Source organism: Numenius arquata, chromosome Z, assembly GCF_964106895.1.
Source record: "Numenius arquata chromosome Z, bNumArq3.hap1.1, whole genome shotgun sequence".
NCBI lineage: Eukaryota > Metazoa > Chordata > Aves > Charadriiformes > Scolopacidae > Numenius > Numenius arquata.
In genome coordinates, this window is record NC_133616.1 from 22,109,997 (window position 1) to 22,123,632 (window position 13,636).

Below are 13,636 nucleotides of genomic sequence, written 5' to 3' on the forward strand. Positions count from 1 at the left end.
CAGAGGTGACCGGGGTTGCGGCCGCCGGCGGCCCCGCCCCCGCATTCCATTCCCTATTATGGGGCGTCAAAACGTGTGTGTGGGGGGGACACGACGGACGCCGAGCCCCTCCTCTCCGCCCCCCTCCTTTTTTCCCACCACGCGCCCGTGACATCAGCGCGAGGGGAGGCAGGAACGCGCGAGCTTTTCTATTTACGTTTGTAGCGGCGATTTGCATAAGGCGCCGCCCCCCTGGCGCCATATAAGGGCAAAAGGGGGGCGTGTCCCCCGGGGGAGGGCGGGGTGTGTCTCGCGGCCGGTCGTTGCCTTCCCGGAGCCGTTTATAGGGTACAGCCACTTCCGCTGTCTGCTGAGAAGCGGCGCGATCATGGCGGAGCGCGGTCAGCTCCCTCCAGCCGCCAAGCGCCTCTGCTGCAGACCGGGCTATGGCTCGGGGTGCAGGCCGGGCCAGCGGGCGGGCGGCGCCGGACCCGGCAGCGGGGCGCTCTGCGCCGGACCTTCCTCCGCAGCTGCCGCCGCCGCCCTGGGGCTGCTGCCGCTGGGCAAGACCCAGAGCCCCGAGTCCCTGCTGGACATCGCGGCTCGCAAGGTGGCGGAGAAGTGGCCCTTCCAGCGGGTGGAGGAGCGGTTCGAGCGGATCCCAGAGCCAGTGCAGCGCAGGATCGTCTACTGGTCCTTCCCCCGCAGCGAGAGGGAGATCTGCATGTACTCCTCCTTCAACACCGGCGCCGAGGATCCCGCCGCCGCCCCCGGGGGGGCCGCCACGGCGCCCGGCGGGGCGGCGGACGCCGTCGCCGCCGCCGACGAGAACCGCCTGCCCTTCCGCAGGGGCATCGCTCTGCTCGACGGCGGCTGCGTCGATAACGTCCTGCAAGTCGGTGAGTCACCGGCCGGGGCCGCGCTCCGCCAGCCGGGCAGGGCGCCGCCGGCCTCCCCCGCCAGCGCGGGTCTCCCCCTGCCTGTCACCCGCCTGCCGTCCGCCGAGCGGCTGGCCGGAGCCTCCCTTGGCAGCCCCTGAAGAGGGAGGTCCGGCAGCGCCGGTAGGGAGCTGCCCTCCGCGGGCCCGGGGCCCGGGCAGGCCCTTCGCTCCCCGGCTGTAATGCGGGACGGGCAACTTCCTCCGCCGGTCTCCTCCCCCTCGCACCCGGGACACGCAGTAACACCCTCGCTCCGTGACACGGCCACGGGCGGGCACCCCCCGCCCCCGCCTGTCCCTTTAACTCCCCCCCTTCCCCCGCCGCACCGCGCCGTGCCCGCTCCCGGTAATCTAGCCCGTGTAATCTCGTTTGGCTCTGCCCCCTCCCAGCGCCCACCCCCGGTAATCCGGGTCATCGCTTTACCCCGAGCCACAATAGAGAGGAGATGCCGCCCCCCCCGGCTCCTCTCCCGCCCCCCCAACCCGGGGGGGAACCGCCGGTGGAAATGAATCAGCAGAAGGGCGGCTGGCGGGGGAAGGAGCCGGGGGGTGGGTGGGGGGTGGGCGGGATGCGCCGCCGTCCAAAATAAAGACATAAAAGCGGTGCGAGACCCCGGCGGCGGCTGTGCGGGCGGGGGGGGGGGGAGATCCGCGAACAAAGGCATTTCTAGGGCAGCGGCGAGCCGGAGGGAGGGGGCGCGATCCACTCCGCCTGGGGGTGTGTGTGTTGGGGAGGGGGTGTGTGTATGTGTGTGGGTGGGTGTGTGTGTGTTTGCTTCGTGACAAGGTGGGGGGGCGAAGCGCTGCTCTTCCTCCTCCTGGAACAATATCCCCCCTCCTCCTTTTCCTCCCCCCCCCCCGCCTCGCCGCCTGCCGCTGCTCTTCACCCTCTGCGGGCGCTCCTGGTTAACTCCTCCCTGCCCATGTTTAAAGGGCTTCCGAGGTGGGTACCCCCCACTTTTTGGGGGGGTGGATGGCTGTCTGCCGGGGGCGACTACCCCAAGGGGGGGGTAGTCGCCTCCAGCATACAACCACCTCCTCCGCCGTTGGGTGATGCTCTTTGTGCGACCCGGCTACTTTGTTCTCATTTTCATGTTTATTTGTGTCCTTTCTTCCCCCCCAGTTTTCTGTCGCTTCCCCTCCTCCTCCTCCCCCGAAAAGGGGAAGCCAGACAAAAGAGGCTGCTGCTCGCCTTTTGTTAGCGGCGGCGGATCGGGGTTTGGGGGGGGGGGGTGGTGGACGGCGGGGTTCTCCCCCTTCCCCCCCCGCCCCAATCCACCCAAAACCCGGGTCCTACCCGCTTCGAGTTTGACTTAGTGGGCAGCTTGTAAATGTGCCATCAATTATTTTTTTTTTTTCCCCGAAGGGAAGCCGTGTCCCCGCTCTTAGGCTCAGTGCCCTTCTCTTCTGCCTAGAGGGAGTTCAATTTTTTTTTTTTCTGATCTAATTAACTTTCTTATAAGTTTCATCTTTTGGCTTTCTCTTTCCAAAGGTCTGAGGTACATCTGTGGCTCCTCGGGAGTGGCAAAACCAGAAGTAGGGCTTTTTTAGTTTGTTTGGCAACGCTGAGATTTTTTTTTTCTTTCCCTTTTGCTTGCACTTGATTCTGTTTGCAAGCGATGAGGAATGACAGGAGTGCACGTAGGGAGGGTTTCTTGGCTGATTACATTTAATCCAGGAATTCACTGTGAAAATAAAGCCAAGGGGCGATAAATAAAAGATGCAATCTTCTCTAGGAGACAGACACCCAGCGTGGGCTTTGCTTCGCTTGCTTTCAGCAGTGGAATAGGCCTCAGTGAGTAGTTGTGAAAGAAAAAAAAAAAGTAACTTTTTGTATGGCTTCAAAAGGGGAGGGGGGGGGGCGGGCATTGAGTAATGTTGGCAAGGGTCAATGTGAAGAAAGAAAATATGCATAAATACAACTGAAGTGTTGATTGCTGCTTCTGGAGCCCTTAAACGCATTCCAAGCAAATGGTATACCTGCTGCTGAAAATATATTTTCTTTGGGTTGGTTTTTTTTTTTTTTTGTTTTTCCAACCTTATGTGAGCCTCCTTTGGAAGGCTGTGCAAAAATAGTACTGGAAGCTGGTGATATGAAACATGTCAGTTGTTCTGACAGAGGCCTTTGGCTTGCCTGGCGTGGAGCACTTGGGTAGGCTGGGTCCTGCTGTAGGAAAGTTCTTGTGTAATTTGGGTAGGCAGCTGTGTCATTAGGGCTGGCTCTTGGTGGCAAGATATTCCTTGTAAAGCAGAAAGGTGCAACTGTAAATGCCAATTCAACTGGAGTGAGTTATATGGAGCAAAGAATGGATTTGGTTCCATATAATAAGGCTGAATATGTAGCATTGAGGAGAACTTAACACTACATTTATGTAAGTGCATGTTTAGTGACCGTATAAATGTGAACTTATGTTCTTTGCAGTATGAGTAATGGAAACTCTGTAAATGTTTACTATTGTACTATGGAAAAGCGCAGTTATTGGACAAAGTACATTTTATTACATATCAATGCTAACAGCCTTACTTCTAACACTAAGTATTACTATAAACAGGGAATGCAGGATTTGATTTCTGAGGGAGACACATAAATTTCAGTTCCATGGTAGTTAAATGGAACCATTTGCTTCTGAATTTTACATATTTTTTCTTTCAGACTGGCCCTGAATAAACATGCAGACGATTTTATCATGGCAACTCATTTCAAAGTGAGAATTTCAAAAACCTTGTGTCTATACTCTGCTAAAAGTCTTCCTGTCATCCTGTTTGGTGCCTCCCCTCCCCCCATCTCATGTGTATGGTTAAAAGAAAATCCTAAATAAAAGGAAGATAACACATTAGTGATATGCACAAAATGTTCTTAATAATGAAGCAGTAAAGTTGTCCGGTAGCCTATTTTGAAGTTGAAGGTTCTTGTCCTAGCATAATAATTAGCATCACTTAATTCTGAAAGATTTTTCTCCAACAAGTTGGCTTCAAAATTCCATTTGCATCTAACTTATTGATGTTTTTGTAGCTTTTTTGATATGTTTCAATTACACATGAAGGATTTTCTTTTTTAGTTTATTGAAAAAAAAATCCAGAATGTGGGCTCCTAAAGCAAACCTTTTCAGCTGCATAAAACGGAGCTTTTCTACTCTGCGTGTTTTCCACTTATTTCAAACCAAGTATTTTTAGTAAAAATTACAGTCTAAACATGAAAGCACTTTGTGAGTAAACACAACAATCTGGAAAGAAAATTAGGAATCGACTGTGTTTCATTTGGCCAAATTCGTGAAGATGCCAGGGGCGAGCAGACAGTTTTAGATGGTGAAGTGTATATTTGGTTTCTGAGGTTAGTCCTGAATTAGTATAGGGTACTGTATTGTCGTCACAGCTGTGGCTGTCAAGGTTGGGAAGAGGTGTGATCCCTCAATAGCACAACTGACCTGGCGAGAGCCCTTAATACAGCTATTCTAGGAGAAGGGGGGGGGGGGGGGGAAGCCCAACCCTGTGTCTCTGCTGGTGACTCTTCTTGCTTGAGGAAAGACCGAGACTGCCTTCGCTGTACTGCTGTAGCTGCATCCACATTAGAAGTACTTGAAGTGTGTTTTTTTTTTTTTATATGCCATATAAGTGCTCCTAGAGTATCCTTTTCTTGTCTGTAATTTGAGGTCGGTTTGTCTTTGTTGCATAGACCCTGCTTGCTCATACAGGTCTTCCTTTAAGGTGTTACAGTACTTTCCACATCAGCATGAGGATTTGTAATCACGGTAGTCATGCCTCTTAGGTATGAATGGCAAGGGAGTGAGTTGGTGGGAAGAGGCTCCTAAGGAAGAAAAATAATATGAAGAATTAGTTGACTGGCACTTAGCACAGTTCTAGAATTTAATTTTAATATTGTGAGCTAGAAAACTTCCTTGTCTGTGAAAGAGGGTTCAGCTGAACAGCATCATCAGTGTGGAGCTGCTGACTTGTTTTTCTGAAGCCCCTTGGTGATGTGATCAGAGGGACGTAACCAAAATACTTTTGAGAGGAAAACAAAATTTCTCAAGTATAAAATAATGGTTGGAGCTCCCTGGGTGTTTCTTTTGTTGATTCTTAAAGGAAATTAAAGACTTGCGATTTTTTTCCTCCAATTTTCTTTTAATGAGAAGTATTTATCTTCTGACTCAGAGGTGCTTTTATCTATTGTTATAGCTGATTATTCTCCCCTTTCTTTTTTTTTTTCTTCCCCCGTTTTGAGTATGAGCTAAAAGTTGGTGATTGCTTTCAAAACCAGAAGAAGCCGTTTTTTCACCAGGAGGAAGAGAAAGCTTTACAAGACCATGTTGGTAATTGCCACATGAAATTCTGGTGGAATGTATATTGTAGTCAGCAAACTTTAGATCCTTTTAATGGGTGATGATTTCAGTTAATTTTTTGTTCTTTCTAGCCATCTTTACTAACACTAAAGTGAATTTGTGAAGCAAATAAAACAAATGTAATTTCTCTTATTTGAAGGTTTAGTTGTTTGAGTGCCAACAGTATAATGTGATTTTATCAACAGAAAGGTGTTTCACAAGTAATTTATTAGCAAAGCTAGCACAAATGTTTTTGTGCTATCGGTTGAAATGTGCCTTTTAGCAGCCATGACGATCTTCACTGATGCATGCAATATATGTCCAATTGTTGACGAAATCTGTAGGACACATGGGTTTAGCAAAAATATTGTATTTAATGCAAGTAATACCAAGTTATGTGACAAAAGGAAGGCTAGCATTTGTGCAGATGCAAGCACTGTTTTGCACATTGTTGGTGTCCTGTGATACCATATTGTCCTGGTATGTGTATGTGACCTTTTCCAAGGGGAAAAGGTTGTGTTAAACTCTGCCTGTTTGAGGAGGAGGAGAAGGTTATCTGCTAACATGCTGAAGGAACAAGCGTGGTTTCTTCTGCAGTCAGCCTGATGTTGGGGTTTGGTTAGGAATGTATGACTAAAACAAGTAATCTAGAATTTGTTAATACAATATTGTGGTAGGGGAGTAAACAAATATGTCTGACTTTTTACTGGACTTTTTTGACTTGGTTCCAAGACTACTACAGTCTTGCGAAAGTTTCTTCATTGATTCCAGTTTCAGTTTGCTTTAAGAAATAACTACTAGTATTTCCAAGTTTCGGAACAGAAACAAGTGAACTCAGTTTTAAATATTTCTCCCTGAAAGGGAGATCTGAATGCATTCCAGTTTCCTTGCTAGATTTGGAATGCAGTGCATTAATTAGGGAACGCACAAGCTATTTTCAGTGTTTGTGCATGTGTGCTCTAATGTACTATCCTTGACCTTGAATAATTTCTTTGGAAACACTTAAAAAAAAAAAACAAAAAAACAAAAAAACAAAAAAACAAAAACAGAAGAAAATGAAGGGAAAAAGCTTTCTTTCAAGACTAGATCCCTGAAGATGGAAAACCTTGTAAATCGGCTCCCACCTTTTTTCAGTCTTTCTAAAAATGTATAATCTGGATTTCAAGGGAAAGGAAGCATTTTCGAGTGATTTCAAGGTATGAAAATAAAACTTCATAATGTCATTCTACGTAATTATGAATAGTAGGATAAATGTAATAGGATGGTGTCAATACTACTCTAGAATTTGTTTTGTTTTTAAGGAGAAAATGAATTGTAAATCACTTCCCATCGCAGTTTTTAAAACAAGGTGTCTTTTATAGCAAAGTTTTATATGGGGTTGACCTAAAAAAAATTTTAATTGTTTGCTTCAGGTCAATTTTCATGTTTCATTTTCCCCCTCACTTCCAAGAAAACAATTTTCATTTTCGAAGCTTGCCTTCCGTTTTAGAAAGTGATTCCATCTCTGTATATGATCAGATGTTTTGGTATGTAGCAATTCTTGAATTTGAGCCAGTTGTCATGCCAGCAACTGATGCCTGCGCATGCGCTCTCTCTCCCTGTACTCTTAACTTTCAGAGATGAACAATTAATTAAAAGCAAAATCTGTGTGTGTGAGGATAGGCTGGAACTATTTAGAAGTCAGCAAACTGATTTTCTTTAAAATCAGTAGCTAGTCTCTGCATTTTGCTATGTCATTTGCTTTTTTTTTTTTTAACGAACCTGTTAAAATCAAACCCTTACCTAAGACTCTGGTAAAGTTCTAATTTCAGGAAACCAACCTACTTTGAGCGAAAATAAGTATATGTCATGCACAGCAGTTCTTACGAGTGAAGGATGAAGTATATTAGATGGCATGCTGTAAGATATGTCTGCATGGGTTCAATTTTAATGTCACCAGCTGTCTAGGTAATCTAGTTGTTATGTCAAGACAAATTGTGAAGTTTTGTAGTAGTGTAACAAAATGAGTGCAAAGTTATGGTAGAATGGGAATGCAGCTGACATTCTTTAACTTCCTTTCTCTTTAGCTGATTTTCTTTAGGGATTAGGTGGTAGAATTTACTTCATCATTAAAAAAAAAACCACCCCAAAACATCAAACCAGCAAAAACCAAACCAAACAAAACAAAAAAAGGACCACACTATTTTAATTGACAAAAGCTTTCCTAATTTATGAATATGCTGTCTGTGACAGGAACTAATTTGAAATTTTAAAAAGCTTTCATGTGCAACAAGGGTACAGATTTAATGTGAATTCTGATTGCCTGGAATGCAGTCAGCCTGACAGCATGTGAATACTTGAGTACTGTCCAACAACTGCACTTGTTGTTCTGGGAGATCTGTCTCCTTGAACTTCCAGTTTTTCCTCTTGGTTTACTATCTAAGACTACCTATGTAAAATGCTTCTCTCTGCATGGGTACGTATGCAGCCCTTGACATGGCTTCATAACCTTCTGTGACATGGATCATGGGAGATGTTGGCTGGTACTGTAGGCTGGTTTGCATTCTCCTTCTAGCTACATGCCAATTACCATGATTTATGGGATGCCCTTGTGGTCCATTACCCTGCTGTCCTCTAATGAAGCAGCAGTATGCATCCAGTCTTTGTTGCCTTGGCCCCGCTGTTGAAGACCAGGACATCTAGAAAGCTTGTGATGTAAGTCACTATCTTAAAATAGTTTTTTCTGACTTAATTCTGCAAATGTGCAAACAGAGCAGAGGAGTGTAGCCTTCTAATAGTAACTACAGTGTAGAGAATTCCTTTGTGGTTAAGTCAGAACTGATAAAAGGCCTGCTGTAGGAGCTGAGGAGTCGTACAAAAGACTTTCTGGTTTGACACAGTTCATTATAGACTGAAGTGTCTCCTAATGTGGGCTTTTTACAAACACTTTATTAAACCCTTCTAAAAAATGTAAAACGAATTGTGTAAGAGGAGAATCTTTAACACCGTTTAAAGTATATGTTAAGGTAATTGTGATGCATACCATCACACACTTTAAAAAGGAGAGCTTAATTTTTTTATTTTTTTAAATGTTTTTTACTCTAGCCCTCTACTCCTTGATGCAAGTGAGTGCACATGACAGTCTTGAAATATCTGAAAATTTTTGCTTTGGGAAGTGCATGGGCAATGGCTGGGAAGGTCTGACATTAATTGGAAAGATGCAGTAAAATCTGTCAGTAAGTTTAAGTTCACACTAGTAGAGCTAGCTGATCAGATAAATCAGAAGCTCATTTACTGAATTAATGTGCTAAAAATTCAGGTGACTTACCTTTTGTCCTGCTTTATTTAACAAACTGCTTGTTTACATAAGTCACCTTTCATTGTTAATTGGTGTCAGACCTTTAATACCTTACGGGATTGTTGGAAAAAAAGTGGGAGAAAACAGCATAATATGAAGAAATTTCACAGAAATGGGCATTAATATATCTTTATTGTGTCCTTTTTTTTTTTTTGACAGAAGTTAATTGCATTCAAACAATCATTTTAAAGGCTGGAAGAATCAAATGTGTAGCTGTATGACTTCTAAGAAATTAGACACCTTGTTGTACGCATGCCAAATTTAACTGCTAACTGGTTACTGACAGCCAGTAGTAACGCAAATACAGTGCAGGAACTGTGCAGGAATTGTGCAGCTGACTACAATGTTTAACATAGACTGACTAATGAAATAAAGAACATTCCACCATCGGGGCACTAAAAATTGCATAAACTGTTTTATAAAGTGTAAGACAAATTTACAATCTGTAATAGAGTAGAGGATCAATTTTCCATGTATTCTAATTATTTTCATATTTTTAAACTTATGTTAAAAGCAAGGTTTGGGGTTAAAGGCTTTTACCAGCATTGGCTCTCTTGGATTTGCTTCTTTATGCTGTAAGTTTGACTCTTCTCTTATTTTATACTAGTGGCCTGCCTTCTCTCTGCATAGCAGTGTTCAGCTGTGTGTGCAAGGCATAGTGGCAGCACAAACTCTCTTCGGTATATCATCTTCTAGCTTTTACCCTTGTCAAGAGCAGCTGGTGAGCTTTATTATTGGTATTAAATTTCTACATCCGGCTTTGATATTTTGACTGTCCTAAAGTTCATAGAACACCAGTCCATATTCAGCAATTAATGATGGGATTGGTAGTACGTTTGTGTAAAGTATAAATAAATGTGGGTAGTGTGGTCTTCAGGGTTTCATATGCTTGGTGGTTTGTCATTTTTTGCCACTTACCTGCAGCTATGGCCATGGAAGGATGACAGATAAAATATTTGTGTTAAGAAATCATTAACAAATATGTCTACAGATAATCTTCCTGGAATCTTCTGGAAAAAGCGAATCAGCAAAGTTGAGCAGAGAACCTTACAGTAAGCTATGGATTACTTGCACAGCAGTTGCCTCAATGAAGCACACGCTTTGCTTCTCCTGTTTGTGGAATACAGTGCGCTGCTTTGGGAGGGTAAAAGGTAGTCTTAGTAAAACACTCGTTTGCATATTTACGGAGCTGGCCTCTGTGACCATATTAAGCATGGCTTGTGCTTCTTCAAGACAATTGTGCTGAGTCTGCTTATTTTAAAAGTTCAAGAACAGGGCAAAATCGATAGTCTAAATGAATTGTTCAATATATTAGCTAAAGGATGGAAACCTGGAATGCTTTTATTCCGAAATAGTGTGTTATGACCAATGACAACTGGGACAACTGGCTGTGCTGCTGCTGTTGTACATGCAAAATGAGTCTCAGTTCCTCCATTGATTTAGGTTGTAAACTGAAACCTTGCAAACTGACTACAATTAGTGTCTTGGGGATAAAATATCAAGTCCATTATATTCTGTATCTGTGTCTGGATTTAGTGTAGCTATATTGCACATAAGTATGAAACTTCAATTTTGTTTTTCCTAGAGCAGAGAGATGAGGATGACATAAAATATGTAGCTGTTTTTTAGCTTTATGTTATTGTAAGCCATGATATGTGAGAGCCATCATGCAGCTTTCCTGGTCAAATCTAAATGCATGAATTAATAAAGGTGACCAGCTAAATGTGCTACTAATGCATGAATGGTAGACAGTGACTAGGGATGGTACTTGATGTAACAGATGCCATGGCAGTCTGATGGGGTAAGGAAATTGAGAATAACTTGATTAGTCCTACTTAAAAATTTTAGAAGCAGCATACCACTTGGTTTTACTGACAGTTTTCAGTGATCAAACTACGTTGCCATGTATCCTGGCAATAATTTACAGGGTTGGTTTCTAGGTAGTTATGTAGATGATAAATGTAGGTTTGCTGGCAGGAGTGAAGAAGTGTTTAGGTGTAAACAAGAGTTTGGCTCATTGACTAAGATGTACTTGAAGAAAAGAGAGGTAGTGAAATGCAGAGTTGACCTTTATAGATGAGAGGCTAGGAAGAGAAGTGGGGAAGTATTGATGCCTGAGAGAAGGGTAAAGGTCAAAGGCCTCAGTAGATCCCTGAAGAGGTGTATTTAAGTAGGGTATAGTCTGAATGCTCCCTCTATGTGGTCTACTTTCAATGGGTATTAGCAAAGGCATGGAAGCTGACAGATTCTTTCCTACAAAATAAAACAAAGCTTTCAAAATGGAAAGCAGGTTGGCAAACTGTAACTTAGCTGTCCTGTAGCTTTTGAAATGGTAAAATATGTTTAAAGTTATGAAGTGGGTGTTCTCTCACTCTCTTTTTTTCAACCTTACGTCCCAATTTCAATTTTACAAATAAATTGTATGTGACTCACAACAGAAATGCTCCGTTTTTCAGAAAGTGCTGAATTTCTAATTATTTGAAGGGTTTTTGTTGGATTGTACTTTACCAGAAGCTATTACTGTTGAGTTATGGTGGAGGCTTCACCATTGGAGTGGTAAAATAAAACCATTGCCTTAATTTTGTACAAATGTTTGAAACAGATTTATTCATAGAGTTAAATATGCATTGATAAAATCATAGAATACAACTGAATTTCTGTTATTATAAAACACAGTCAAATTGTGGTTTAATTACCCTCAAGAGGCAATAAATGGCTTAATTTTAAAGTGGTCTATAGTGCAAAAAGAGGAGATGTGTTTTCTTACTTTTTTTTCCCCCCGGTAGTGACTATTTGTGGTACCCAGACTTGTGAACAGAAGAGATATATTTTTGTCCAGGGCTTTTGTCCAGGATTAAGGATGGGAGGTGCAATGAGGAAAGACAGGAATCTGGTGAAGAGTAATGCAGAGCATTATTAGGCATTCTGTTAGATAAAGGTAGGAAGTAGGAAGGAGAAAGAGGAAGAGGACTGTTTGAGTTGCTACAGTGGTTATCAGAAGGACTGGAGAAGTTTTTCCTGTGGATAAGAGGCCTTGCGGGAGACAAACCTGACGTTGGTGGGTGTAGAAGATAAATGGCAGAGAATGGAAATGCAGAACAAGTGCAACAAGCATTGTGATCTCAGAAGCTAAGAGATCCAAAGTTTTGTTGCCTTTAAAAGGAAGGACTTGCATATGCATGGTGGGGCAAGGAAGGGTGCTGACATCGTCAGAAAGCTGAATACTCCCAGCCTGTAGAGTAAGCTTGAAAGGAGCAAGATGGCAGTAAGATCAAAGCTGCTACTTCCTGATTACTTAAAGTGTGAAGTGATAGTTAGAGAAATGTTAGACTGGATGAATGGAAAGAGATGTTAATCATGGGCATGCACTTCAGTGATTCCTGCCTGTTATGAGGTCCATCTTCCCCTCCCTCCTTGAATAACAAAAGGAAGAAGTAGAGATACAGTGTTGAGAAAGGAGGAAGCAGAGGAGGATGACTGTGCAATGAGACACTAAGCTGTGATTTTTAGGAAGTAAAAGGACAACCACAAAAGCCAGTAGAGGTCAAAAGTTCTGGGAGAGGAATCATTGATTTATGTAAGTGCTGAAAGGTAAAGGAATACAAATCCTGAAGCACATCCAGAAAAGGTCTCCATTGGGGACCTTGGTGAGAACCATCCCAGTGTGATGCACTGCACTGGAACCAGAAAGGCCCAACAGTAGAACCACATTCCAGGCAAGGGCCTTGGCATGCTCAATGACTTGGCCGTGGGAGCGAGAAGATGGTGAGGTGGGACAGGTGGTGTTGCGATATAATACAAGCACCTCAGGCAACAGTTAATGGGTGAATGAGCTGGGTGAGTCAGCAGCATAAGAGTGCAAAAAGAAGCCTGTGTCTTAGCCTAGCATGCACAATTGGTAGGAATGGGGTTTATCTGTAACTGGGTTTTGGGCCAGGCAGCCTGAGAGGGATAACAGTGCATTCAGCCTTGGTGAGGAACATCCTGAACTTGGGGTTGGAGGAAGTGTGGTGTAAGTGAATAGAACAAAAAAGTCAGAGCAGATACACCTGTATTGCAGCTGATGCTGGTTTGAAGTGCTAGAAATAAAGCGGGATGAGTATGTTTGCAGGGTGGGCTGGAGGGGGGTCTGCTGTGGAGGTAGCCTGCAATCTAGTCTTCCGTCAGTAGCCATGTAGAAGTAGCGTAAGTTGCCAGATGCACTTTCAGCACAGGCTGGAGGGACCTTGGATGGGCTTGTCCCTGCAGAGCCCAGTGCCCTCACACCCTGCTCTTGGTGCCAAGCAGCTCCTCCTCCACAGGCAAAAGCACTGCTCAGCCTTTGGTCAGCCTGCTTTCCTGCAGGAATGAATATATTTGTGAGCAGGGGGCTGTTGTGAAGTTCGTTAGCAATATGTGCTGTAGGTCTCTAACAGCAGTGTCCCCTGTGGTGGTCATGGCTCCTCACCCCTGACATGAGTGCGCTGGTGCAGTGACACAGGGCCTCCATTAGCTTGAGCTATGCATGTAGGCTCTTCAGAGGCTTTTGTACTGGCCTGCAGAACCCGGCTGTGTTGTAAAGGCAGTGTGCTGATGAAGGCCGAGACCAGTAGTCTACGGTCTCTGTAAATACAGTTTTAAAGCTCAAATACAAACCTGATGTTATCTCCATTCTAAGGCTGGTAACCTTAGGTTGCCTGACAAATATTATAAATGACAAAGGCCATGAACCTTTACTCTGAGAGAAGTTGAAACTATATTTCCAGTTACAATTTAGCAGTGTTATCACTCTTGCCCCTCCCTTTTTCTAGGGAGCGGGCACATTTCCTGGTTGACCAAGCCTGCTGCCATAAGGAAAGCTGCTGATCCAGCAGCACAGTGTGGCTGTGAGCACTGGAGTCCTCCAAGAGCCCATTCCAGCAGGCTTGCTTGCTCCCTCTTGTCACTGGGTGAACTCCTCCAAGGACAGACTATGAAACGGGCCTATCAAAATAAATGTTTTCCATTGTGAAATACTCTAGTCATGAATATGGTAGATGAAATTACTGACTCGTTTGCTGTGCTGTGACTCATTTACTGCTCAGT

At 44.2% G+C, this 13,636-nt stretch overlaps 1 protein-coding gene across 3 annotated transcripts in view; it reads left to right on the forward strand.

Annotated features, from left to right (window-relative positions):
* Positions 1-367: 367 nt before the first annotated feature.
* ZSWIM6 (zinc finger SWIM-type containing 6) overlaps positions 368-13,636 on the forward strand; it is a 122,384-nt gene continuing 109,115 nt past the window's right edge. For all 3 annotated transcript variants that reach the window (XM_074166121.1, XM_074166120.1, XM_074166122.1), the window contains exon 1: positions 368-878. In XM_074166121.1, coding sequence (XP_074022222.1) covers positions 368-878 — 511 coding nt within the window. The remainder of the gene's footprint in view (positions 879-13,636) is intronic.